At 40.0% G+C, this 27,867-nt stretch overlaps 1 protein-coding gene across 4 annotated transcripts; it reads left to right on the forward strand.

Moving 5' to 3' along the window:
- The first annotated feature begins 372 nt into the window (after positions 1–372).
- On the forward strand, positions 373–27,204 carry LOC133421477 (choline transporter-like protein 2). Of its 4 annotated transcripts, none has more exons than XM_061711100.1 (22): positions 373–543; positions 12,749–12,797; positions 12,891–12,964; positions 13,046–13,130; positions 15,639–15,723; positions 15,924–16,037; positions 16,117–16,177; positions 16,711–16,834; positions 16,942–17,025; positions 17,118–17,230; positions 18,243–18,374; positions 18,459–18,558; positions 18,732–18,824; positions 19,757–19,841; positions 19,934–20,196; positions 21,430–21,524; positions 21,667–21,770; positions 22,752–22,825; positions 22,917–22,987; positions 23,383–23,471; positions 23,601–23,685; positions 26,432–27,203. In XM_061711100.1, exons 1-22 carry the CDS (start codon positions 516–518, stop codon positions 26,536–26,538), a joined length of 2,115 nt encoding a protein of 704 aa, XP_061567084.1. In that variant the 5' UTR covers positions 373–515; the 3' UTR covers positions 26,539–27,203. The 4 variants fall into 4 exon arrangements, with proteins under 4 accessions (XP_061567084.1, XP_061567085.1, XP_061567086.1 ...); XM_061711101.1 differs by lacking the exon at positions 373–543 and adding an exon at positions 3,387–3,434 and having other exon boundaries at positions 26,432–27,204; XM_061711102.1 differs by lacking the exons at positions 373–543; positions 26,432–27,203 and adding exons at positions 10,868–11,231; positions 24,146–25,680.
- The last annotated feature ends 663 nt before the right edge of the window (positions 27,205–27,867 follow it).

Below are 27,867 nucleotides of genomic sequence, written 5' to 3' on the forward strand. Positions count from 1 at the left end.
CAGCTCCTGCTTTAGTTAGTTAAAAATAATGTTTGTTAAATTTCATAATAACAAAATGATAATAATAAGGTTATGTCAGTAGCTTGCATTCCTGTCTGATGAACATTTTCTCCATATGAATTATTGCTGGTGAACAAACAAATCCAAACACCTAGTTATAAAAAGAAATTTGAATATAGTTCATCTTTTTTTTTATTTTTAGCAAAAAAATGTAGATGGCCACGCCTGTTTCGTTTAACGGTGCTAAATATTAACACAGTCCAGTAATAAAACACGCTACGTGCGCCCTGATTGGCTTAGAGTCCCGTCAATCACAGCTCCTCGCGTTCCCATTGGCCGGTTCGCTCCCCTCAGGAATCCGTTTTAAATGTTTACAGCACGGTGAAGATTTTGGACTTCAACGAAGTAACGGAAAACTGACAGAAGCGTCACGAAATAACCCCAGCTACGAGTGGAAATATGCTGTAGTCGTGTCTCACGAAAGATCCGAGGTCCAGGGGAAACACTCCGCAGCCATGGAACTGGAAGAGAAATCGAAATATGGTAATTGTTAAACGCTTGTCTTTAAGGGCTGATTTATGGTTCTGCGTTACACCGACGCAGAGCCTACGGCGTAGGCTTTGCGTCGATGTAACGCGGAACCATAAATCAGGCTTGTGCCGGGGAGCACTTCACTGAAACGTTAGCTAGTTTCATTTCGGAGAAATGTGTAATATAATGTCTCATGTTGGAAACTAACTAGTCCCTCAAACTGTTCCCGAGACTCCACCCTTCTGATTATTGTATCGTGCTAATGAGCCTGTATGAAGACCACTTTCCCTTTAACCTCGTTTATCTAAAGTTACTCAAGTCTATCAACTTAAACTTTCGCCCCGGGACACAGTTACGGTGGTTGGGATTTAATTTTCTATATTTCCCTCTAAATTTCTGCTAATCTCTCCATATTATCGGGGATCCAGGGAGCTGGTGGTGGGGCACCTCGTGTATTGTGTGGCCGCCAGTGTCCCAGTTACTGGTCCAGTTGCTGCCACATTCCTCAAACTGATCTGAAAGGCAACAGGAGCTGGATAAATATAGAGATGGATGATTAAAACTAGACCTCCATCTAGTAAGGAAACTTTAATTAACAAGGAGGCGCCATCAGTCTGCTGTGCTGTCATGTGCTGCTTCATGTCTTTCAGCAACAATGTTGCTTATTCACAAAGACTTTATTAGTCCTGATCTATTACAGGACTGTCTCAGAAAATTAGAATATTGTGATAAAGTCCTTTATTTTCTGTAATGCAAAAATGTCATACATTCTGGATTCATTACAAATCAACTGAAATATTGCAAGCCTTTTATTATTTTAATATTGCTGATCATGGTTTACAGCTTAAGAAAACTCAAATATCCTATCTCAAAAAATTTGAATATTCTGAGAATTTTTATCTTAAACTGTAAACCATAATCAGCAATATTAAAATAATAAAAGGCTTGCAATATTTCTGTTGATTTGTAATGAATCCAGAATGTATGACATTTTTTATTTTTTTTTTAATTGCATTACAGAAAATAAAGGACTTTATCACACTATTCTAATTTTCTGAGACAGTCATGTATAACCCAACTAGGCTACCAAAGCAAATGCATGTTTTTTTTATTATTATTATTATTATTATTACGTTTATTGAACAGGGACAAATGTATCAAACATTATTTCATAAAAAATACAAAACAAATGTCATACATACAGGTTTCTAGCCAGGGCTAATTTGCAACCGCTGTCCCTGGTTAGGCCTTTACTTAAAATTCGAAAGCAGAGTTAAAACAGTACAAAACCATTAAAATACAAAAACATGCAAAACAGAATTTTTGATTTGTTTGGATTTGATATGTTTATTTGGTCACGTTGTAGAAGTCAGTAGTCAAAGTTTTTTGCATGTAGATCAAGCAAGGACCAAAAGTGTAGACTGAAGCCAAAGCTTATTTTGTCTACCCTTTTAACACAATGTCAACGTCCCACTATAGTGCACGATTTGAGAAAACAAAACAAAATAACTACATGAAAAAAAAAAAAAAAAAAAAAAAAAAAAAAAAAAAAAAAATTTCCACATACACCAAACCCACCTATACATTGCTGTGCATATGCACTTATTTATACCTGTATACACATACATACATGTACACACATATACACTCATCTACACATACATGCATACATAAGCATTCATATACATACATCCATATAGATGCACCCATCCATAGACTACCATAGAATAAAGACAATACAAAGACAAGAAGTAAAAACAAACCAGATAAGGACAGAAAAACTAAAATAATACAGTGGTACAGTATGTTAAAGTCAATGTTCACAAGCTTGTTTCAGTTTCAGCTATTGTTTTACTTGTGTGCTAAAAACCTTGAGCTCTGTCAATATTTTGAATTCAGGTGGCAGTGTATTCCATAATTTAGTACCTATTACCGAAAAGGATGGCTGCGTCCGAAATTGCATACTTCCACCCTAATGAGTATGCAAAATGAGTATGCGAGATTTTTTAGTGCATCCAAAACATTAGAACGTACTCAATAGTAGCTCTATCCATACTCATTCTGGAGAAATTTATTAGTGTGGATTGATGGACACTAGCCGAGCAGAAACTTCCCACAATGCAATGCAGCGGTGTTTGGTTGCTAAGTGATACGTATATGTCATAAGTATAATATTACATATAATAATATTATTATATGATATTAATATTATAATATTCGTATATAATAATATTATCTAATGTAATCTTGTTTCGGCCAGGATAAACGGGAAATAGCGGAGCAGAGCTGCTACCGCTGCTGTGACAGGTTACCATGGTAACAACTCCCCCCTCCCTATGGCAGGAAGTCATGTGTGCACTCTTAATAGTACGTCCTAATTAATGCACACTACTGATATTTACTCAAAAGTGTGCCCAACTTAAGTATGATGACTGTCCAAAAGTTGTTCTGCGTTTTGCTATCCTACAATTACTGCTTGTTGCACCCCTAGTTCTAATTCCACTGTTTTGTTGGTTTACCAATTGGCAGAGTATTTCTGGGGCAAGGTTATTCACACATTTGATATAATAATAAGTTTTAAAAATGAGAAGCCTACAATGTCTATGTGTGTGTCTGTATGAGTGTATATCTTCTAGTCAGGTTATACTCAGATCAAGCTGATGATTTCCAACCAAAAACTGCCTAAAACACACAACTGCACAAATGATGAGACAAACATTTTTAAAGCATGTATAGGAAACCCTACGCAACAAACCACAACAGCCAGCCGCCATATCCTCCCTTTGCTGTGTGAAGCAATATGATGACGCCATACATGCTCATAACCTTTACAACATCAACAATTGTACCAAACCATAGACTACTGCTGAAGGATGACAGGCTGACAGCTCCAGGACTCATGGGTAGGGTACCGTGGCTTAAAGTAGCTCTGAAATGCTTTTTTACATGTTTTTAAATAGCTTATACAAACTGGTAGACCAATTTCAAATAATGCAAGCACATTTTATTGTTTTAGATGACCTAAATGTAGTTCTTTTTTGTTTTAAAGTATATTATTCATATTAATATGTTATTAATACTTCAAGAATATAGATATATTATTGTTTGTATCCACTGAATAAAATTTCACACATTTGGGCTTGAATCAGCCTACTCTGGCAACACTAATGGTTAAGTGGTTAGCTGCGCATAGAGCAAACGAAATATCTGAAACAAGTGAAGTCAAGTAGATGCTTCAGTCTCTTGTGGTGCTGGGAGAAGTTTCATTTTCTGCACTTTTAGTAGTAATGTTGGCATGTCTGAACATGGAGCTTATCTTTAGTTACTGAATGAGTTATAACTATTGATGTAACATTGTTGTAATTATGTCGTCAACATGTGTTTTATTTGTGTTGTGGCTTGGAATAGTTTTTTAAAATCCTTTGTAGTTCAAACAGTTCCCGCTAACATAGTTTCTATAGGATGGTGACAAGTCTGAATGAAACAGAAGCACTTCTGCTATTTTTTCTTTTGTGTGCACCCACCCTTTTCCACTCTCCCTGCCACATGTTGGCAGTTTGGTTCACTTTCCGAGGAAGGGAATACATGCTGCGCATTTCAGAGTCTGCTTTTCGGTAGAAGTAGTGCTACTTTGTCGAGGGTTTGTAAGGGAAAACAAAGTTTTTACATGTTGAAATCATTTTCACTTGAGGAAATAGCTTTGAGAAATATTGAGTGAAATTCCCAGGGTGATATTTTTGGTTCATGTTGAAACTTAAGGCCCACGTTTATACAACAGGAAAGAAGCACAAAAACTTTAATATACCACAGGAAGAGTATTTTGGAACAAACTGCAGGATCCACCCGTGTTTTACGTAGTAATTTCAGGGTGAGATGTATGCAGAAACCTCAATGAGTAGATCTGAAGCAGCGATGCAGCCATGCCCTGCTACAGATTAGGTGTAATTAAAGGCCATATGTAGGATTTGCCATTTGAAATTTGATCCCTAGATGCCCTTGGCCTCGTTTCTGACTCTGTGAAAGCTGGTTTTAATGTTTGCAGATTTTCTCATTGTCTACTCTGTTTTGTTTCCATCTCATTTCCTGGACTGTAGTTTCGTGTTTCCAACAAAAAAAAAAAGCCTACAAACTATGTTTGTGGTCATCCATTTCTACATAGATTTGCACGATAATAGCCTTCCAACGTGGAACATGTGACTCTGTTAACCGTCTTGTGGTTTCTGCCAACTTACCCTGAAACACAGATGGGTTTTTTTCTGTGCAGTGCTGCAGCTGTTTATTACAGTTCTGCAAAATGAGTAGTTTAGAGAGGAAAAGAGTTTAAAAAAGAAGTTCTGCATACACATGTATCCTTCTGAATCTTTTTATTCATTCTTTGTCATTTTTTTTTTAAAACTGTATATGATATTGTAACTGTAGATTTGATGCAGAACTGTGAGGTTACACAAACAGAAAATCTAGTCTAGACATTTTCTTTTTTGTTGCTTCCTGTTTGGAACTTCTGGTTCTCATTCTGCTCTGCCTCATTTGTGTAACATGTCAGAGTTGGTTGGTTTCAGTTTTTGTCACAAAACAAACATAGCTGTATGTAACAATAGAGGTCCTCAGGAGATTATTGATCTGGAGGTGATATGTTTACATGAATATTCAGATGTTCAGAGATCAAGTCTTGTGTGACTATATTGCTCACCCCAAACAATAGCTATAGATGGAGAGAAGTGACAGACTTTTTACTCGAGTGAGGAGGCCGCTTCTTTTCACCCGACAGGGTAGGGTTTCTCCGGCCGGATGTAGTGTGGGAGGATCTCCCATCAGGCAGTCTATAGCGCAGGACTGCTGCATGTTTTTGTGAGAGAAAAAAGGGGAGAACATGCAAACTTTCACCAACCCCACCCAGGGTGTGGGCGCTGGAGTAAACACGCCCTGAGCCACAACAATTGAACCCAGGACCTTCTAGCTGTGAGGCGGCTGCACTACCAGCTGCGCCACCGTGCCTGTGTAATGCTAATTTTTTGCTAATTGCTAATTTTCAGCAACAACGGATGCTACTTGTTTGTTTTTTTTTTTTTTAACATATACTCCGGCCGTAAGGATTGATATTAAAATCTATATAGGTGTAATATTGGCAACTAGACTTGATCCATCCATAGTTTTTTCATGTAATCTCCAATTTCATCAAATGTTCTTGTAGCAAAATATCTCTGTTCCAAATGCTTATATCATTTGTATCACATGATTTATGTTCACATGAGTGCTGAACGTAATTTAGAAATCCCGATTAGCAGAGACCCCCGCGAGGAGGCTCCTGTTGGCCAACCTGAGTACCTTTCGTGCTATAGGGCAGTTTTCCGCCCCATAAAAGGTTCCTGAAGGCCACTTTTTTCAGGGCTGGGCTGCTCCTGGTAATGCAGACACGTACAACCGGCCCAGCCCTAAAAAAGCTACCCAGAACTCCCGCTAGTGGAAACCTTACACGCATATATATATTTTATGAAAAGTTCATTGGTAGTTCATTGTGAAATATGGTATTTAAGTTTCTTTAAAGAATGAATCCCTTTCTTTTGTGGTCTTTCCTTTGTAAAACCACAGGGACATTTGTCACATACATGGTACAATGTGGAGTGAAATGCTTTGTGTACCTGCACTGGACGCTTTACACACAGTAACAACAACATCTCACCACAAAGCAAGATATAACACATGCAGTAGAAAAAATTGAGAAAAATAACCTAAATATAAATAGAGTTTACAAGACACAAAACTCGCATCATTAACAAACTGAAGAGCCTCATAGAATTTATTTATGGAATTTATCTGCGTTCAGCGAACACAACAGCAGGAATGGCAGAAGGAGACTGCCGGTCATATTAATGCAACATGATTTGGGCTAAGTCACCACGCAAATCCCATTGTTATACCCACCACCCGCTCCATCTTGCGTTCATCCAGGGATTATAACGGGCTATGATCTAAGAACACCGAATGGTAGAAACATTTACCCACCACTGTTGCGGATAGACTGATTTACTCACCACACCAAGTTGGTACCTGCCATTGGGTGTTGGTTTTGGAGCGTGGTCTCAGGTGCTAGAGACACTGACAGGCTTTCTTTGCGTTGATGCGAGTAGTCCATGTCAGATTCTCTGAGATGTTGACCCCGAGGTATCTGATACTGTCTACACTCGCCACCTATGTCCCGTTGATGGTGAGGTGTGTAGCTCCTCTGCTGCTTCTGACTGAAATCCACAATCAGCTGGAGGTTGTTGAACTGGCACCATTTCTTAAAGTGGCAAATCTCTCCCGTGTACAGTAGTGATGTCAGCAAACTTAATATTGTACTCTGATCAGGGACGGATGTGGGCAAATGCCACTGCGGCCACACCACCAGCGGCTCGCTCGCCGCTCATCACCACCTGTGGTCGACTCAAAAATAATAAATGAATACAAATAATAAATGAAGCACAGCTGCAGGTGACAATTAAGAAGGGAATAAACGCAAAGAAACAACGTGTCAAGGATGTGGAGGATAGGACCCAGATGCAGGAGACAAGGAGTTCCAAAAAAAGTGATTTATTTTCAGTCAAACAAAGAAAAGAGCTGCTTAGCAGGATTGCAAAGAAACCAGAACATGACAAAATCTAAAAATCCGACCTGAAACATGGAGGGAAGAAACCGTACTGATCAGAAGGGAGCAAGGGAAATACAAGACAAGATATACACAGAACGCTGGACGAGACACAGGTGCAGAAGATCAGGGCAGATGGCACAAGGGAAGTCAAGGTGTAACTGAAACACAAAGGCACGGGTTTCAAAATAAAACAGGAACTAACTACCAAAACTGTGACACAATGGCCTCACTCTGAAAAATAATAGGCCTATCAACTAATTAATAATAATGACTTTTAAAAAGAAAACTTTCTGTAAAGGACAAATAGCCTAAATGTATGTAATCTCTATTTATAAACGTATTTTGGATATTTTTTGGCCGTCGGTGGAATTTCCTGCGATCGTTGACCTCATGAGATGATAAGTAATCACAAGTGAATGTTGGGTAGTGAGAGCATGTCAACAACACGGAATGAAAGAAAATGGGTTGAGGAGTGAGAAAACGGCGAGTAGAAAAGGGTGGAGCAGAAAAAAGAGTGAGAAGAAGTGTAGGGCTTATTGGGTGAAAGTGGGAAAATGGCAAATATTGTGCAGATATTCTCTAAAAAGCCAGTGCCCAGCGATGAGCCCTGTGGGATGCATCATTCCGTTTGATGAAGATGCAACAGTTGAAAATGTACAGTCTGAGTTGTGCAGCCTGGCCCTTTACTAGGACACTAGTCCCTCTCAGTGAGTACACAACCAGAGAGTCTCTCTTACCTCTGAGGAAGAGGAGGCCAATCAGGAAGACAGGGAGGGAATTTATCTAGTTAGCAAAAGATGCACAGCCAGCAGGAACCGTGCTGTGTTTTGCTACTTTGTCCTACAACAGCTGACATTTTTTTCCACATGCATACCACAGAATAAAGTTGACCTACAAATCTTTCTTTTCTTGACCTGAGAAGATGGATTCAGGGTGGTGGGCTGGGCTTTCTTGGGGACTGGGACAATTACGGACTGCTTGTAGCACCAGGGGACAATACACTGAGAGGGAGAGGTTAAAGATGGTAGTAAACACGGATGCTAACTGGTCAGCACAGGCTCTCAGGACACGTCTGCTAGTCTCATCTGGTCCTGCAGCCTTCCTGGGTGCAGTTCCATGCACATCTACATCAAGCTATTGGCAACAATCTAGCTAAGGATTAAACTGGAGGTTCAGAGAAATCCAAGTAAACATGCGCAACAAAAACAATCCGTTACTGAGTGAGGCTAGGCGGCGCCACACGCACTTTTGTGTTGGCGTTCTTCCGGTTCCTTTTTTATTGTTGATCTTCTCTTCTCCTAATGTGTTGATATTCTGGCTTTTACGTTGTCGTGGGTCCCAGGGAGGTCACTAGCTTGGTTCAGTGTGGGTTGCATATACATGCCAGAATAACTTAGGACGCATTATCTGGCACTAAAAGCTCGAGAGCTTCAGTTCGGTTCGACCACAGCCCGGCTAAGGTGTATACATGGCTTTTAAAAATGTGATATCGGTCGGATTAAGGCTGAGTGAGCAACGCTTCCTCTCTGCAGGTCGTATGTCGAGTTGGAAACTTCTAGTCCCAGATAGGAGTCAATGCCGACCTTGGATGTAGGTGGTGCATAGTCGGTCACACTGCAGAGTTAGACTGGGGAGACAACGTTCCTGCTATCTCACCAGTTCACCATGAGGCACGTGCCACCTCCCCTTGATTTTCCGGATTCTTGTTCTGTGGACAAGTTCCAAGTAAACCAATTCTACTGGTGAGATGAATGGCGTGGTCCGGGGTTGTCGGGATCAGCCTCGTCTCGTGAGACAGATGATATCGCAGTCCTGTGTGTTTCTCTGGAACTTTATCCTCTCCCTCACGTCGTCCAGCTTATTCTCCAGAATAAGTGGGGGGGTCCTGTGGTCTTTTACTCAGGGGATTTCTGACGCCAGCTCGGCATCCTCTCGGTCTCCTCTGTTTCTCAGAGGTGCTGCGTTCTCCGTTGTTGTTGCTGGAGCTCCGCAGGATTCTGCTGGGCCAGGTAGAGTCTGAAATCTGAGTTTCTAAGTACTCTCTGCCGGTTTTTAAAAGCACACTTCTGTCATAATTGACTGTGCTTAGTGCAGCCGTGGTTAAAGTCTTAAAAAAAATGACAACTACAGAAATATAATACAAGAAAAGGGTTGGAGCGGGCACGGCAGCTGCTGTTCCTACCAGCGCCATCTTCCCATCTTCAAATGTTGAGATCCTGATAAGAAAGATTCAGATTCAGATAGGACTTTATTCATCCCTTTGGGAGGTTCCCTCAGAGAAATTGGCATCTCCATCTCACACACAACACTGTCATTTACAAATTAAACACCCATATAAAGATAAAAATAAAGATAAAAGACATGGGAGGCCAAAGTGATGGGGGAAACTGCATTCGCTAGCGTTTACCTGATGTGCTGTAAATAAAACCTCGTTTTTGTGAATGTCCTGAGTCAACAGCCTGCATTCCTGCCAGATCACACAGATAGTTGGAAAGAGGATCATCAGATTTTTCCCTACAGGATGCCAAGGGAGGCTCCAATAAAAACCAAGAATAACAGGAAACGTTAAGCAATGTCTTAAGGAAATACTGTACTGTAAATCATAGATTATATACGTGCACATTATAGTAAACATCAAAAACACAATGCATGTTATGGCAGAATTTTGAACCATATCCGTTTGCAGGGAAGTGGGGGGAGTCGGGGGAGTCGGGGGGGTGTTGAGTCTGTCCCTGCTGAAACTGGGTCAGAGGTGGAACACACCTGTCTGTAAATCAGCACTTTGACACATTTAGCTATTTCTTTTTGTATTTCTGACCACTTACATGTCAAGAGCTGTCTTCTTGGACAGCTTTTGCTCGTGGGAATGATCTTAAATCCGTGTTTAAAACTGTAGCACACTGGCACTGGTTAAGGGCTAAAATAAAAGGTGCCTGTTTGTTTACTCTGTGCCCTCGACAGCCTCCCACGTCTTTCCTCAACCCACATGTCTGACTGGGTGGGAATTTCTCCACAATGCGCTGAGATTACTTTTTTTTACCTTTTCTCTTTTAAATATCTGGTTTGAATTGCGACTTTGTGAGAGATGCTTTGGAAACTGCTGAACTTTGTCCTGTTGGCTTCTTTATCTTTTTATTGTTTTGGGAAGTTAAAGCAAAGCAAACTACGCCCGATATGTTACTAACAGTGACAATGATCGTGAAACTCGAGCAGAGCGAACGGTCTGCGTGAGCTTTTTAAGCATTCGGTTTATCTGATGGGTTTTTGTTCAAGTGATGAATTCATTTAACATGCTCTGATTGCTTTTGGCTCGTAAATGCAGTGAGGATTGAAGTTCAAAACATCCGGTTGCCAGGAAGAGGGAGGTGGCTGCATGTAGCTCAAATGAGCTTTTTCTCTCATTCTGTTCCAGTGTAAAACTTCAATGTCCCTGCAGAGTGGAAGGAGTTTTAGCAGACACTGATCCAGCTCATTATCATCACTTTTCAACTCAATGTTGTGAGTTGCACAACAACAGCTGACGGCGTTTGCCTTAGATATCAACACACACCTGAAACTAATCAGTCCCCCTACACACACGCCCACAAACATTGACTGAGTCAGAGTTCATTCATGGTCTCTGCACACAAGCCTTTAAAGTTAAAGCTTGCTGCCCTCAGACAACAAGCTCCACCCCGTCTTTCCCATTCACTTGTTGTCTTCTTGTAGAGCAGTTTACATTCCTGTCTGGGCTGACTTATTCTTCAGCAGAAAGGGATCTTTGTGGGAGTGGGGCTTGCTGCACAGGTGGAGCGCAGATTGGAGATGAGCAGTTGCTTCAGGAGAAAGCCAGGCGCGAGAAGGGGGGAAGTGTGAGGTTAGGTGGAGCTTCCCTGGCTGCACGGGCTATTCAGGAACAGGTCGGACGGGTTTCTCCCTTCGCAGGACTTCTTTCGCCTCGCGCTTTTTCACTTTTACCAACAAAGAGGGAGGAAGTCGTCAAACGGATACAAACGATATCAGGACATTTCAGCATTTGACACAGAAAGGAGCCTCGAGATGTCTGAGGATGAGGAATATTTTGGAAAGCACGGTAATGGCTCTTTTAAGCTTTTGTTTTACATTGACTGGGGTTTTTTTCCTTCTTGGAGCTCTGCATTTTAAGTTACAATATATGACCCCAGAGTTATTTTCTCTTATGATATGCTTTTCTAACTTCTGGAAAAAAAAAGATGAATCCCTTCAGTGAAATTGGAGATACGCCTGAAACTAAAGCGATGGTTTTGCGTGGTGGAAAATAGGTGTGTCTTTGTTGAACCTGCTACTGTTGGCAGCTTTATACAAGTGCATGTGTGTGTGTGTTTTCTTTTGACCCAAGTCTGGATGATTGAGGAGCAGATTTAAGCTCAATAGTTTGTCATGCTTCAGCGATACTGATTCTGCAGGATTCCCTTTTTTTTTCTTCTGTGACATGTGCAGCTGCAAGGAAATGTACAATTCCTATTTATATGAAGTGACGGTTAGATTAATCTTTTAACTTAAAGATCAGTCAGGCATTTGCAATGTTGAACCACATGGCACACATGAAACACGACACCCATGGCCTTTCTGACAGGAAGCAGAACTTTCCCAAACAGCCTGAGTGGTAAATGCAGCTTATGCCACTGCACGCATGCATAATTAATATGCAGCAATGCTGGAGATAATGTACTTCTGTCTTAACTCTAAGGTGTCTGGATCCAGCTATGCATGCTCACATGCAGTGATGATTTTGTGTGTGTGTGTGTGTGTGTGTGTGTGTGTGTGATTTATCATGTGGGTCTTTGGATCAGATTTTCTGTAATCTATTCTTATTGCTTTCTTATTTCAGTCCATAAAGGTGCAAAATTAATTGGCTTAATTTAGACCTCAGACTCGTTTAACTTCCCTGTGCTGAGTCTGCACTATCATGCAGAAAACGTGGTCCTTATTCAGGACTCCCCTCACATGAAGACCTCTTGTAGCAAAGTTTCAATCTACTACAAATAAGATTTTATCTTATGATGTTGTTTGTTTTTTTTTTTCTTCTATTTTTAAAGGAAGATGTACACAAATCCTTTCTTGAAAATAACAATAGGCTGCATTTATTTGGAAGATGTTTTATCACATTTAATCATATAAACGGAAACTCAAGTTCTGCTTTTCACTGATTATTGAGTTTAAAATCAGCTTTGCTGTGAATCAGCATGCATGTGATATTTTTCTGTCTAAGTGACATTAGTCCAATAATAAGGCCCCTCACTCCTAGTGTCCTGACTGTTGCTTTCTGCTTAGTCACCAGGGAGGAATTTTGTTGTTGCCAGGCGTGTCGGGTCTGAAGGGAAAAGTCATCTGACAAATGAATGGGAGGAAGCTGAGGGGCACACTGCTCCTCCTTCATATAAAACAGCCTTCATGCATAATAAATAAATACATTTTTGCATATTTTATTTATACATATATATATATATATATCCTTTTTTTTCTTTAAGCATGAACTGCTGAGCTTCTACACGAAATAATTTTTTCGCTTCTCACCAAACCAACATTTCTGTGTTCACTGAGTGATAAATACTTTTCTGTTTCATGTAGGTGAGCCAAGGAAATATGATCCCACCTTCAAGGGTCCAATCCACAAAAGGTGAGTCTGAGAATGTTATCAGTCTTCCAAGCTTCATAAGTGATATCAAAATGGCTTTTAAGTTTGATTTATTTTTGCTGTTTTCCATCCTAGGGGTTGCACAGATGTCGTCTGCTGCATTCTCTTCATTATTGCCATCCTGGGTTATATCGCAGTGGGAATTCTCGGTAAGGATTTGCACTCTGCTTTTTAAAAAAAGCACTATCTATCCGTGAAAGCTGAAATGTTGAAACCTTTTGTGCTTCCAGCCTGGTCCCAAGGTGACCCCAGGAAGGTGATCTACCCCACAGACAGTCGGGGCCAGTTCTGTGGGCAGGCTGGCACTCCTCTTGAGTAAGTTGCTGTCAAAATGTATGCAACTGTGCCACCTCGGATATCTTCTCTCACTTTAATTACAAGTTATAGACTGATTTGAGCTTTGATCTTGACATTAAGACTTTACAACAGAGCTTCAGTACACCATGTTTAATGTACCAAATGTTTGCATTTGTCGATCGGGGTGCTGACTGGTGCAGTTTCCAGCTGCTTTGCGGTCATGGCCAAAGGTTTTGTCAGGAATACATATTTTTTTGGCATAGTTTGCTGCTTTGGTATTCATGTTTTCTCCTGATATATACAGGGGAGCATCTGTCTTCCTTTTTCATATTTTTACAAAGGCTTTTATTGGCAAATGTGTCAGATTTATTCAAGGAGTATTATTTACAGAATTTATAATTTCACTTCTGCACTTTATTTGACATGCCATTGGTCTTCTGAGTCGGTCAGTTTGCATTATTTTTCTGCTTGTTCATCAGCTTTTTGAGGATTAACCCCAAATCCTAAATAGGATTTAAGTCCAGGGAATTTCCAGGCCACAGATCCGAAATGTCACGATCTCTGAACCCCTTGAAGCGCGATCATTACTAAATAACTTCTGATTTGTTGGAAGTTATTTTGATACGCTTTGTTTTTTTTTAATCTTTGCATTGTCTATGAGTAAACCTGTATGTTAACAAATTTGCTCAGAAGAGAACTAATCCCAGACATAGCTGGTCTCAGGATGTTTCACTTGTGGTGTGATAAAGCACTCGTGGTATCAGCTGTGACTTGGAAATGTGGCATTTACCTGGTGAAGTGCAGCTGAGAACTGACGATGGTCGGTATGACAGGAAAGTGTGTACCTGTACTTCAATCAGTTAGGAGTACCTTCATGATGTCGCAGGAGGAAGTAGGAGTTATGCGACTTGTGTGGGTGGATTAGTGTGCACATCATGTTATGATGACAGTTGATGAAATGGCTCTGAAGTATCTCTGACTCATTGAACCATTGCAACAGAAGGTGTTTGGAAATGTTAATAAGAGAAGGTTAGTTGCTTCAGTCAAAACTTTGGCTGACCTTTTGTAAATGAAGTTACTAATTTTGTCAGTATTTTATTGGTAAAGCTTATCGGTTTGGTGGAGATGCTGAATGTATCGCTAAATTTCTGGTCATCTCCAAGTAGCCCTACATCCGCAGCTATGACTGAGAGCATTTATCCCAAATACTTCTCCCTACATCACTAATATTAAATAATTTCATTATCAGGTGATCATGAAGACATGTTTCCAAATTATCCAATGGTCTGAGTAGTACTTCCATTACTGTACAGCATCTTCACTGTGTCTTAGGCACCCCTAGTCTGGTTCTGTCAAAGTTTCTAATACAATGTAGATGCAGCTTCCCCTCATTAAAGATGTAAATGGAAAATTCTGGTAACTGGCTTCCTTAAACCTTAGTGGAATTAAGTCTTAATTTTTTTTCTTTGCAAACGAGTGCATAAGACAGTCTCCTCAAAAATGTTCATATTGGGGGGGGGGTGGAGCGGAGCAGAGCAGCTGGTAATGCTGGCGCTTTACAGCTAGAAGGTTCAATTCTCGCCCGGACGCTCAGCACCCACACCCAGGGTGGGGTTGGTGAAAGGGCCTTTCAGTGTGGAGTTTGCATGTTCTCCCTGTGTTCCCTTGGGTAGCTAATGTGATGTAATTTTAAAAATATATTGTGGTTAAATGATCCAGGTTTTTATAGGGGCGCTGCCAATTTAAAAAAAATGACCAAATATTTTCTGACCCATCAATTAATCCTGCACTCCCACCCTCTTAAAGGTGAGTTTCAGCTGCTCCATCAGGTCGGAGGTTCAGGGTACCTGCTTGTAAAACCAAACGCTACAAAAACAGCTTTGTACCAGCAGCCATCAGTGCTATTAACAAGTGAGGGAACCGGGAACTGCAACATAACCTTGTTTTGTATTGTTTCCTTTATCTTGTTTTTATGAAAAGGCACATTTTTTATCCTTTGGCTTGGTTTTAATATTTTAGTGTTTTTATCTACTGATGTTTTAACTTATCTTGATTCTTATCTTGGGGCCGTCCTTCTTGTTCTTTGTTCTTTTAGCCAAAGCACTGTCGTCACTTTATCTTATCCTGTGTTGTTGAGTGTATGGTTTTAGATTGTATGAGGAAGCACTCACTGTAAATCTAATTTACCCAAGGGTACAATAAATAAACCTATCTATCAATCACTCATATTTTTTATTTATTTTATTTATTTTTTTTTTCCAAAAGAAAAGTCTGAAATGGTTTTGGATGGTTTCATCTTTGATAAAATAACAGAGTGAGGTTGGTGTGTGCTTAGACTTTTTTGTACAGTCTGTCTGCAGTTCATTTTAAACAGTTTCATCACAATCGGTACGTGAAGCAAGCAAACGCTAGGCAAGCATGATCATGAGGTTTTGTGCTGTGAAGTTTAGGTTTGACTAAAAAATTAGGTGATCTATTTACCATTTCCTGCCCTTTTTTTAAATGTATTAATCTTGTCATCAACAGGAACAAGCGACTGTTGTTTTACTTCAACATCATGAAGTGTGCCAGTCCCATGGTGCTGCTGGAGTTCCAGTGTCCAACCACACAGGTGTGAGCTCCACCCGCCTCATTGACTTTTATCATCTCTTTCTTGGTGTCTAAGTACCAATATGTGGCGTGTCAAAGGACATAGACCATGCAGCCCCCCTTCCCTTTCCTCCTTCTGTCTTCAAGTTTTTTGTCAGTCAGTAACCTTACTGCTGTTCTTGTGTGACACCGTCTCCCACTGTTGCATCTGTTTGTCCTCAGATGTGTGTGGAGAAGTGCCCTGAAAAGTTCATGACATTACTCAAAGCCCACAGCAACCGAAATGACTTTGACTACTACAAAAACTTCTGCAAGGACGGTGTGACCAATTCAATGGTGAGTTGCTCGTTTGGTGCTGGTGTTGATTTTTACACATTCAGATGTTTTCATCTGTTTTGGATCTCCTTTGTTTCAGAGTGTACCGGAAATCCTGAGATCGGGTCTCTGCCCTGCCATGCTGACGCCCAGCAAGCCCTGTGAGCTGAATCTGTTAAATAACATGAATTATATTTATCATAAACTGTGTGTACTTCCAGTGAGCTGGCATGGCATATACAGGACTGTCTCAGAAAATTAGAATATTGTGATAAAGTTCTTTATTTTCTGTAATGCAATTTAAAAAAGAAAAAAAAAAAAAAAAAAAAGCCATACATTCTGGATTCATTACAAATCAACTGAAATATTTCAACCCTTTTATTATTTTAATATTGCTGATTATGGCTTACAGTTTAAGATTAAGATTCCCAGAATATTCAAATTTTTTGAGATGGGATATTTGAGTTTTCTTAAGCTGTAAGCCATGATCAGTAATATTAAAATAATAAAAGGCTTGCAATATTTCAGTCGATTTGTAATGAATACAGAATGTATGATATTTTTTTTTTGTAATTTCATTACAGAAAATCACAATATTCTAATTTTCTGAGACAGTCCTGTAAAAGGACTTTTCTAAACTGCTGAATTATTAAATTTGGGTTGTATATAGTTGCTTATCTCTGCTGTGCTTCAGTCACCCGTAGGTGCTTTCCAGCGTTGTTCCAGAAAGGAGGCAAGATAACTGTTGGAAACAGCTCTACGTTTGACGACGGAACCGGAAATATCCGAGACGCCAAGGATCTTATAGATGGAGTGAAGTGAGTTATTTTGTGGTGCCTGCATTTCTCAGCTGCTCCAGTCAATACAAAGTAGTTCCGGAGAAATTCCCCAGTGTGAAACTAAAAGCACAGGTGTGTCCCCACAGGAATGCCACCATGGTGATCGAGGCGCGGCAGGTGGCCATGAAAATATTTGAGGATTACACACAGTCCTGGTACTGGATCCTCATGTAAGTGCTGCCGTCTCTTTCCACTTGTTGGTTAAACATCCGCTGAAGTCCCTGTTCACTCACTCCGTGTCCCTCCTCTCTTCACTCTGTAGAGGGTTGGTCATTGCCATGGTAACCAGTCTCCTCTTCATCGTCCTCCTGCGCTTCCTGGCAGGCATCATGGTCTGGGTCATGATAGCTATGGTGATCCTTGTGATAGGATATGGTAAGGTTATGGTCATCTGTTTGGCTCCGCCCTGGATTACTAGTACTGAATTTGGTGGCTATTAAATGTAAAGTTAAATAGCATCATACAGAACGAGTGTTGCACAACCAGGAGAGTGAAGCTATTTTTCATGAAACATAGTTTTTGCTTCAGAGTCAGACACTGATTTTAACCTGGGCCCAAGTACTATATGTTGTTAGCAGTAGGGTTGTCCCGATCGGGATTTTTTAGCTCCCGATCCGATCCCGATCACTTGAGTTTGAGTATCTGCCGATCCCGATTTTCTCAGATCACTTTTTTTGGCTTTTGATACATTTCCGATACTTTTTCCTGATCAGATACATTTTGGCAATGATATAATAATAAATAAAAAAAAAAAGAGGACTAAAACTAAATTATCCCAAGTTTATTTTATTGTCCATTGGAGAACAACATGGACATATATTTCAACAAAGCTTTTCAGCTCTGGTGCCACAAAATGTAAAAACATGAAATTGTAAACTAAAACAAAAAGTGCAGAATAGTGCAATAACAAAAATAAATACATTTAACTTCAAAAGAGGTAGTTGAATGACATCCAGTCAAACTCACAAACACAAAAAAATTAAAATACTTTTTGGCTTAACCTTAGTGCAACATTCTGAATGGCATGAAATGAAGAGCAGCAGCTTAATGCAACATGAACAGATGGAACATTTCACAATTCAAACATGTAAACCATGTTAGTTTTGCCGGAAGTGACGCCGGCCGGAAGTGACGTTAATGCAACGATATATAAAATGAATTAATATATATTAAAAACATAAATAACTAGGTATGTCCCGATACTTTTTTTGGCCGATACCGATGTTTTGAAAATGCCGTGATCGGGCCCAATCGATCAGGACAACACTAGTTAGCAGGTATAAGATGCAGTTTGTTAAGGTACATATCCACAAGGAAGTTGATAAATGTGTGTGGTTTCTTTTTCCTTCAACGTTCAGAAATCTCTAGTTTTGCTTTTCCCCCTTAGGCATCTTCCATTGCTACATGGAGTACGCTGACCTGAAGGGGGAGGCGGGCTCCAACGTAACTCTGAAGGAACTGGGTTTCCAGACAGACTTCACCATCTACCTGCAGATCAGGCAGACCTGGCTGGCCTTCAGTTAGTACAGACCCAACATCTACACATACGTCAGTGATTCCTTTTTAAAAGGGGAGTCTTCACTCGTTACGCCTTCTCTTCCAGTGATTATTCTGGCCATCGTGGAGGTTGTCATCATCCTCCTGCTCATCTTCCTGAGGAAGAGACTCCTCATCGCCATCGCTCTCATCAAAGAGGCCAGCAGGTCAGAGCTTTAGACCCGCAGAACAATGGAATAAGTGCAGGGATGAATAGATAAGAGGGATCAATCTTTTTTTTAATAGTAGATTAAAATGTCAGGTTATTGTTATTACACACCGAAACATAACTATTATTGAGAATGTGTCTTTAATTGTTGGCTTTATTTTTGTTTTGCAGAGCCGTTGGACATGTGATGTGTTCCCTTCTCTACCCACTGTTCACCTTCCTCCTCTTAGCCTTGGTCATCGCCTACTGGGGAGTCACTGCTGTGTATCCTTCAGGGTTTTTTGTTCTCTTTTAATGTTATAAGTTGCGGTAACACTAGATATGAGCTCTCCAATGGTGCTTTTCTATAGTACCTACTCGGCTCGACTCTTATCCACTCGGTTTGGAGCTTTCCCACTAGGGGTCTAACGTGCCGAGTAGATACTTTTCTGTAACTATTCTGCAGAGGTTCTAAGCGGCTGAGTCGGCTACATCTGACATCATCACACTACAGGTCACCGATTGGTCGGGGGGTTGGAGTCAGACGTCTGAGTCAGGAGGAGGAAATCAGTGAAAGAGCAACTCTGACGGCTTCTTGTTCATTTTATTCGACCAGCACAAGTCTGTTTGGTGATCCAACTCTGAGGTACAGATGTTCATAAACCTGGTGCTGAGGAGAGAATTAAAAAGGGATCTAGACGGGCGATGAGGAACGACCAGATCCACCAGGAGCTCTGTCTCTTCATAGCTGCTCACGGCTCCAGCTGACTTTTCAGCAGCACTGAGACAAACTAAAAAAAAAAAAGCATTGTTGCTCGAAGCTTCTCTCACTCTCATTTAACTTGATATGGAACACAAGCCACAGACCCAGCAGCACATCTATCATCTCCTCCAGGTTCTACATCTTTAGTGTTGTTGTCTTCTTCCTTTAGATACACAATCAAATGCGTCACAGCAGCTTCACTCCAACCTCCTACTTCTGCTCCAGGTGTTGAATTGTTATGGAAAAGTAACCAGGCCGAGTGGAGTCGAGTTGAGATGAGTAGGTGCTAGTGGAGAAGTGCCACAAGCCTTCGGGCTGTAGAGGAGTCATCGGTCTGGTGGATATGAGCTGTTGAAATGCTTCTACAAAAATGAACTTGATGTCAGGAACGGTGTTGTGGTGGGTTTGTTGGAATTAAAGTCCCATGATTATATCCCTTGACGGTACGGACCAGTTTCTTGTCTACCTCCAATGAACCCATCTACAAGGTGTTTAATGACACGGTATGCGATCACTCCAGAGCAACTTGTGAACCAGCTGTAAGTTTTATTTATTTATTCCTACTCAGCAACACTACGATTCCCTTGGTCAACATTTTTTTTGAATCTATCGCCACATTACCTGCTTCCAGAACTACTCGACGAGTGTCATGAAGAAAGACTGCCCCGAGTCGGAGTGCCTGTTTGCTTTCTACGGTGGAGAGACGGTTTACCACAAGTACCTGATTGCCCTGCAGTTCTACAACGTGTTCCTCTTCTTCTGGTGCGCCAACTTCGTCACAGCTCTGGGGCAGATGACCCTAGCCGGGGCTTTTGCCTCCTACTACTGGGCGTTTGTCAAGCCGGACGACATCCCGGCCTTCCCCGTGTTCTCCTCCCTGGGGAGGTCGCTCAGGTGCGTACGCTCGTCTAAGGACTGGTTTAGGGCTGCAGTGATTCCTCGAGTACCTCCATTACAAACAAATGATCGAGGAAGTTCCTCGGCCTCGAAGCCTCGTTTAAATAAAAGATGCATTTAAACTTCACATTTCGCACAGGTGATACAACGTTCTAACACGCGCGTCTTCCTTATAAAGCGGAAGAAGACGGCGTTGCGCTTTTCGTAACGTGTGTGAACAGTTAAGCTGCACAGACGCGGCCCGGGACTTAAACAGTGACGATGAGAAAACGCAGCAAAGCGAAAGTAATAAGAGGAAGAGACAGAAGATGTTGAAGGTGTGGGGTTATTTCAAATTAAAAATAGAGGTCCCGGTGCACCTGGTGTAAGACTCTTGTTCTGAGTCCCGGTCCACAGCCAAGCATGGCCAAACACTGCTTTTAAAAGTTGCACAATTTAAAAGCAGTGTTTAACAATATTTTTTTATTTTTGACATGTTTGAAAAAAGTCAGTTCTTTTTTTTTTAATGTTTCAGAAAATGTTAAGTTTAAAATAATTGTATTTTTATTGGAAAATTTAACAGTTTACTAGTTTGCAATATATAAATCTCAATTATTTTCATAAAAGAAACCAATTTGTTTTTAATCAAGTAATCTGTCTTGTTTTCTATTGTATATTTATAATTGGGCTTTAATAAAGCAAAAGTAAGCTTTATCCGATTAGAGAAACCAATCACCGTGCAATAACAATAATAGCAGTAATTATAATAACTATCACATGCTGTAACAATGCACCTTCCGGCAGTAATCATGTCTGCCTCATTCTGCTGCACCTTTCACTTTTTAAAAAGTTGTATATTTGTTATTTTATTTAGAGCCGTCATTTTCTACCTCATACTGCTGCACCTTCCAGTTCCTTAATTGTATATATGTCAATAAGTGCCACATTTGTTTATTTACTGTTTGCTAGGTACAGCGAGCGAAATAACCGGAGTAAAATTCCTTGTTGGACAATGTTCAAACTTGGCCAATAAAGATGATTCTGATTAATCGATGGGATATTTCATAGAATAATCGATCACCAAAACATTGGATAGCTGCAGCCCTAGACTGGTTTCATTTCTCTCCTCAGATCTATCAGTCTTGCTCTACCTCTTTGTTGCAATTGTGATGTTCTCTGTCTTTATTTTATCTGACACATGCACGTGCCGCTCACTGGTACATTTATTGTTACTATTTTTTGTTTTGTTAGGTATCATACAGGAACTCTGGCTTTTGGCTCCCTGATCCTCTCAATCATTCAGGTCATCAGGGTTTTGCTGGAATATTTGGACCACAAGCTGAAAGGTTTGGGCCTCTTTTTTCTGGTAAACGCCGTTATTAAATGTAACGCATTGTTGTACCTCCTTGCAATAAGTTTACACATGTCTGATACCTTTTCAACAATCAAGCCTGCTTTTGCTTATTTCTTTTTTTTTTTTTTTCCCAGGAGCCCAAAACAAGTTTGCAAAGTTCCTGTTGTGTTGTCTGAAATGCTGCTTCTGGTGTCTGGAAAAATTCATCAAGTTCCTCAACAGAAATGCGTACATTATGGTGTGTGAATTATGAATTAATTATTATATATATATATATATATATTTTTAATTTTATTTGTTTTGAAGTTATTTAGACTAAGAGGTGTAATATAAAACGAGTTAAAGTTGCACTTTTGTTGCTGAAACTCTTGCTGCCATCAAAATAATTATCAGCATGTATGGAAAGAATAGAAAATGGTGCTTTATGGCTTAAAAAAATGTTACTGGATGGTAAGGAATGTAAACTTTCATAGAGGGTGAAAAGGATTTGAATTTGTATGTTATATTATGTTTGCAGCAGTTACATAACAGATACAGGAAGTTCATCTAAGCTATTTTAAGCCTCTGACCAAAGTCAATGTTCAACTGAGATGATGGTGGGTGGGGCCCCTACAGACGACCTGTCGCTAGTTTACGTGTGTGTATATATATATATATATATATATATATATATATATATACTTGTGTAGACGTCTCTATCCAGACGCCACTATCTTGTCATAAGTCTAAACAAATGGACTACCAATGAGGACATGAACTCTTGCCTCCGTTTACGGTGCGACTTTGGTACTCGACTTGTACAACTTATCGTGAGCAGGCGACAGCTGGTCTTTGTATACATGCAAAGATAAAATGACTTCATTTTGTCCACTCTGTCCCTTATTGAGTCTTGTCAGACACTGTAAAAGCAGTTTATTTTGACCTAGTTCCTTTACCCTCTATTGTTTGTGCTGAACCTGTGGAAATCAAAGTGCATATAGTTCAGTCCTCTATCCCGTCTTTTTAAATGCAGTTTTGTAAACTTGACATGGCATGTAATGTCAGCTTGATGCATGTAATTGTGAGTGACCAGCCACCGTTGTAGCAGTGGGACTGGCCAGGGGAAATTACGTTAAAATTTAAACCAATATCTCTGCTATTAATTATTATAAAAGCAAAACTGTTTTAGTTTTAGTTTTTTTTTTCCCTACTGAATGTCATGTGTGCCTTTGGCCGCTAGGTGGCGATTTATGGCAAAAGCTTCTGCACATCTGCCAGAGATGCCTTCTTTCTCCTCATGAGGAACATGATCAGGTGATTCTAGATATTTAGTTTGTTGCTATTTTTCCAGTGTTGTTGTGTTTTTTTTATTTCTTAAATCTAATAAGCGTTTTCAATCTTTCAGGGTTGCCGTCTTGGATAAAGTGACCGATTTCCTTCTATTCTTGGGCAAACTGCTCATTGTTGGGCTTGTTGGTGAGTCAGTCATCAGAAACATGGATGAAATGGGACAATCATATTTAACTTGGTCTTGTTCACATCTCTGTACATACCTGTTTAAATGTTCTCAAAGAGACAGTTTTATAATCAGACTTCAGACTTTTATTGTCATTGTACGAGGCATACAACGAAACTAAAGCAGCACAGTGGTGTTTTCCTTCAAAATTTTAAGTGCAAAAAGTAGAATAAGTATAGAATAGATACTTGCTGAGCTCTTGTGGTGGTTGGAAAAACAACTTTATGCTGAATCATAACTGTGCAGATTGATTATTCTGGCATTTAGCCAGAGTTGTATTTTTACAGCTAATGCCCCGTAATTGCGGTGGGACGGACCTGCCTTTAAACTCACTGACAAGTGTTTTCATCTGCAGGCGTCTTCGCCTTCTTCTTCTTCTCTGGACGAGTGAAGGCCTTTGAGGACACGGCTCCCACCCTCAACTATTACTGGGTTCCCATCATAGTGAGTCTCAAGCTTTAGTTTTTCCCTCTTCAGTCACCCGGACCAAAGTGGCCAAGAACTCCGGTTTAATTCCGTTTTTTACTGTGATTTATGTAGTTGTGAGTGAACTTTCCTGATTTCCTTCACCAGACGCTGGTGGTCGGCTCGTACCTGATCGCCCATGGATTCTTCAGTGTGTACGCCATGTGTGTGGACACGCTGTTCCTCTGTTTCTGTAAGTGTTCCCTTTGGTGCTCATCACTCGCTCACGCGATGCTGTATTGTTGCTAGAAGTTATGCACATGTGTGTTTTGCTTGAGGCGTGCCATGTGGAGAGAAGCTAATCATCAGCCGTCTACTCAAACCTTTTCTGACTTCATTCTGGTTTTGAGCTTTCAATAATTGCTTACGAGTGTTCAACACTTAAATTCTCCTACCTTTGCAACGTAACTGGAATTTGTGCCTGCTTGGTGATGAACTTTAGCTTTTAAAAATCTGCATTGCCTGTGGGTGCTTTTGCTTGCTTGCTGTCTGACTTTCTTTCTCTTTTTGTCTCTTCTTTCCCTTTTCTCACTTCCCAAAACTCACTACCAACAACTTCCATTCCTAATGGCCCTGTACCATCCTTGCTTTGGTTTTTGAAATACGCTAACTTTCCGTTCTACCCACTAACACACTTGCACGTGGACGATAAGGCGAAGACCTGGAACGCAATGACGGTTCAACCGCGAGGCCTTATTACATGTCGTCAACTCTTCACGAGGTTCTGTGGGAGGACAAGGCCGGAGACGCCTCCGTGTCGCCGGCTCGGCACCGGCACGACGAAGACATTCAGCTGAGACGGGAGCCGACTAAAGAGGACGTGGCTTAGACTGGAGGACTTTTATCACTCAATTAGAGGCGCAGCAAAAACACCTTGCCTTAACGTGACAGATGAAGTCCTCTAGTAGCTCGTAGTGTCTTTTTTTTTTATTTTATTTTTTTCCTGATTTCTTGATGATGTTTCTTTTTTGAATGTGATTTATCATGAGTGGCTGGAGTCTCTTAGCTGTGGGTGTTAAAGGTGAAGTGGACCCTTGACGGGTTGCTGATCCACCACGGAGAGATTTCCACGTCTTCTAGACACAAATGTGAAGCCTTTTGTTTCTTTGCCTGACACTTAACTTGTCAAATCCTAACAAATAAGGGGAGTGTGGTTAATTAGAATCATCTGATCAAAACGCCTCATCGCTGGTTCTTCAGTGTCTTCAGGGATCACCATGTTGGTGTTTTGGTATGAGCTGTTGCATGACTTTAGTTTGGTGAAATGTAGTTGCTTTTTGAAGTTGACAGGATTTACTTAAGTTTCTCTTTTTATTGTAGCTCTTTCTTTTTTTTTTCTTAGTTCCAAGTGATGGAATAGTCACTCAGGTAAATGTCTTGACCGTGGATTGCTCGCTCCTGAGGAGAACGGACATTTCTCACCTCACTTGTTGCCTTTTTGAGTAGTTCTCCCTCTGCCAGCATCCAAAAGACACTTGAGTCCATCCGGTGCCTCATTTACATAGTTCTCTTTTTTTTTTGTCTCTTTTTTTGTAGCTCACAGTTTTAAAGGTACCTACTTGTTTACAGTTGATTCCAGAACCACATTACTCTACAGTCTTATACTCAGTGACGCACTTTAATGTTCAGCCATAATAGATTCTGTCTGTATATGTGAATATTGGTGGATTTTCAGGTGTATATTTTTTTTTCCTGCGTGGATTTAGTTCTTTTACAGAAATGAGCTTTTCTGTTGACTTAAACAGTGTTTCACTGACACGTGGATCTGAAACTTGAATTTGTCTTTTTGTTCATAAATGAACTATTGATTTAAAAGTTGTATGATTTTTATTCAGTTGCATTAAAGTTTTTTTTAGATTTACTTCTCGTGGCTACAAATTGAAGTTTTGTGCTCGTTCTAGGTTTTTCTTTTATTGTATTTTTATATTTCAATCACAAAATTGTAAGCTACCTTACACTTGACGATATTTATTACAAGAGTAAAGGCAGATCCTCAGACTTTTTAAAAATATGGCAATCTCATATAGACTTTGACTTTAAGAATCTCGTAGGTCAATGTAAGGCATAGTGACTGATAATATCTGAGTGCAATGTGTTGTTTTGTTGTCTTGTTTGTTTTAAGTGGAGTTTTCCCACCGTGTTTTTTTTTTTTTTTGAGGATATACAGGACTGTCTCAGAAAATTAGAATATTGTGATTTTCTGTAATGTAATTACAAAAATGTCATCCATTCTGGATTCATTACAAATCAACTGAAATATTGCAAGCCTTTTATTATTTTAATATTGCTAATCATGGCTTACAGCTTAAGAAAACTCAAATATCCTATCTCAAAAAATTTGAATATTCTGGGAATCTTAATCTTAAACTGTAAGCCATACTCGGCAATATTAAAATAATAAAAGGCTTGCAACATTTCAGTTGATTTGTAATGAATCCAGAATGTATGACATTTTAGTTTTTTTAATTGCATTACAGAAAATAAAGAACTTTATCACAATATTTTAATTTTCTGAGACAGTCCTGTATGTTTGGACATGATTTTGGTTCTTTAACGAACCAGAACCAACTTAGGATAGGAAAATAATGACATAAGTGTTTCCTACTTTTTTTGATAAGTCCCCTTCATCATGAAGTATGGTAGGAATACTATTTAATTATTATTTCAGAGTCATTGATATGGTAGTACTATCTGGTATTTTCAATTAGTGCAATGAGTAGAATTTTTGGTTAAATATTTGGCATGATTATAGCACTATGAAATATATCTTGGTGTGTATGGACTTTGACTGACTTCATTTTTGTTTTGGAAGTTGAGTTGTGGGGTTTTGTGTTCCATGTATGTACAGTATACCCCAGTTCTAGGTTTCTGTTTAGACTCCTGTGTTAAACGCCAACTTTAAAGACATTGTTTTAATGTGTTTTCTGATCTCTCTCCAGTGGAGGATCTTGAGAGGAACGACGGGAGTCCCGAGCGGCCGTTCCTGATGCCCGAGAACCTCCGCAAAATCCTCAACAAGAAGAACAAGCCCGACCCCACTGAGTAGAGGACTCTCCTGCAAATGTCTCACTGAGACGAGACCAGAGGGGGCGTGGGGGCTGAAACTGACCCGGTTGGAGTGAGAAATGGACCCGGACAGGAAGCACGTGACATCACCGACCCGGGACTGCAGGTGACAATCAACTCTGAACTTTAGTTGAACAAGGACCTGAACGATCCTCACACTCCTGGAGACTCCAGGTTTTCACTTTAGTGGATTTTAAAGGTTTTTAGAGTCTTCCTTTTGAAGCTGTTAAATATACAAATGTTTTTATTGTTTTAAATCAAGCAAGCAGTTTGTTTTGAGCATGTTTTTTTAGATATATTTGAAGGTTTCATGAAGGTACATGTACAAGTAATCTTTCAAAGTTGTATAATATATCTTGCTTTTATCCTTTTTGTGTGTCATACTATATGTAATCTTATAATTTTGAGTTAATGACGTTGTTACCAAAGCCATCTTACTGCCAGTCAGTCACAGCTGAGGCCTTTTCTGCATTAATAGACTGTTTTATCAGCAATGTTACGGGGAGACGCATAAATGGAGACAGATACAACTATTTATATTTGATGTTCAGGATTGTACACAGGGCTGTGTTTCTGGCGATGTTTTCAAATAAAACATAGTTTTTTATACAAAAAAGCTGGATTCTTTGGGTTGTTCTGCCGTCGGCACCGAGGCTTATGTTAAAGACCCCGGTGTTCATTCTCTCTCTTCATTTAACGCAACTGTCACATAGTGACTCCATGAATCGGCTTAGTGTTGATTTGAATTTGCAGCTGCAAGGAATTGTGGGATAACCTTTTCTCCTTTTACCTAATAATGACCCTGTTTAGTGTTGTGCTAAATATATCAATAAGGAAGTTCTGTAGATTCTTCTAATTTGGATTCATTCACTTCCTGAACAGCAAGTTCTTACCTGGCTGCTTTATACTTGACTTTAAATATAAATATAACTTGAAAATATAAAACTCCAACCTTTCTCAGATCTGCCTTGTCAGCAGTTTTATTTCCAGGACTAATTAAGTTGTTTTTAACTTTTATTTTTGCCTCATGACGACCGTTTCCAGTTGTACCTCCCGATTTTCTCAACCCTCCATCCATCCCCGTCATCGGTTTAAAGTGTGTTTTCTCTGCACCAGTTCGTCTGTGTTCCTCCAGCTCTCTCGTGTGTTTGTCACCTCCACCGATCGGTCGTACCTGAGGAAGATTTGAGCCTCGACTACAAAGTTCTTTGTGATGTCATTGCATGAAATGTTCCAAGAGGGAACAGGATAACCATCAATTTCCTCCAGTCTAGATGTTGTCAGTGTTATCTCTGTACGACACAAATGT

Source organism: Cololabis saira, chromosome 21, assembly GCF_033807715.1.
Source record: "Cololabis saira isolate AMF1-May2022 chromosome 21, fColSai1.1, whole genome shotgun sequence".
NCBI lineage: Eukaryota > Metazoa > Chordata > Actinopteri > Beloniformes > Belonidae > Cololabis > Cololabis saira.

Excerpts from the sequence above, each read along its gene's own strand:
- LOC133421477 (XM_061711102.1), top strand. The coding sequence starts at position 11,198 with ATGTCTGAGGATGAGGAATATTTTGGAAAGCACG. Across the intron at positions 12,965-13,045 it reads TATCGCAGTGGGAATTCTCG|CCTGGTCCCAAGGTGACCCC; the intron begins GTAAGGATTTGC and ends TTGTGCTTCCAG. Across the intron at positions 19,842-19,933 it reads GAGCAACTTGTGAACCAGCT|AACTACTCGACGAGTGTCAT; the intron begins GTAAGTTTTATT and ends ACCTGCTTCCAG.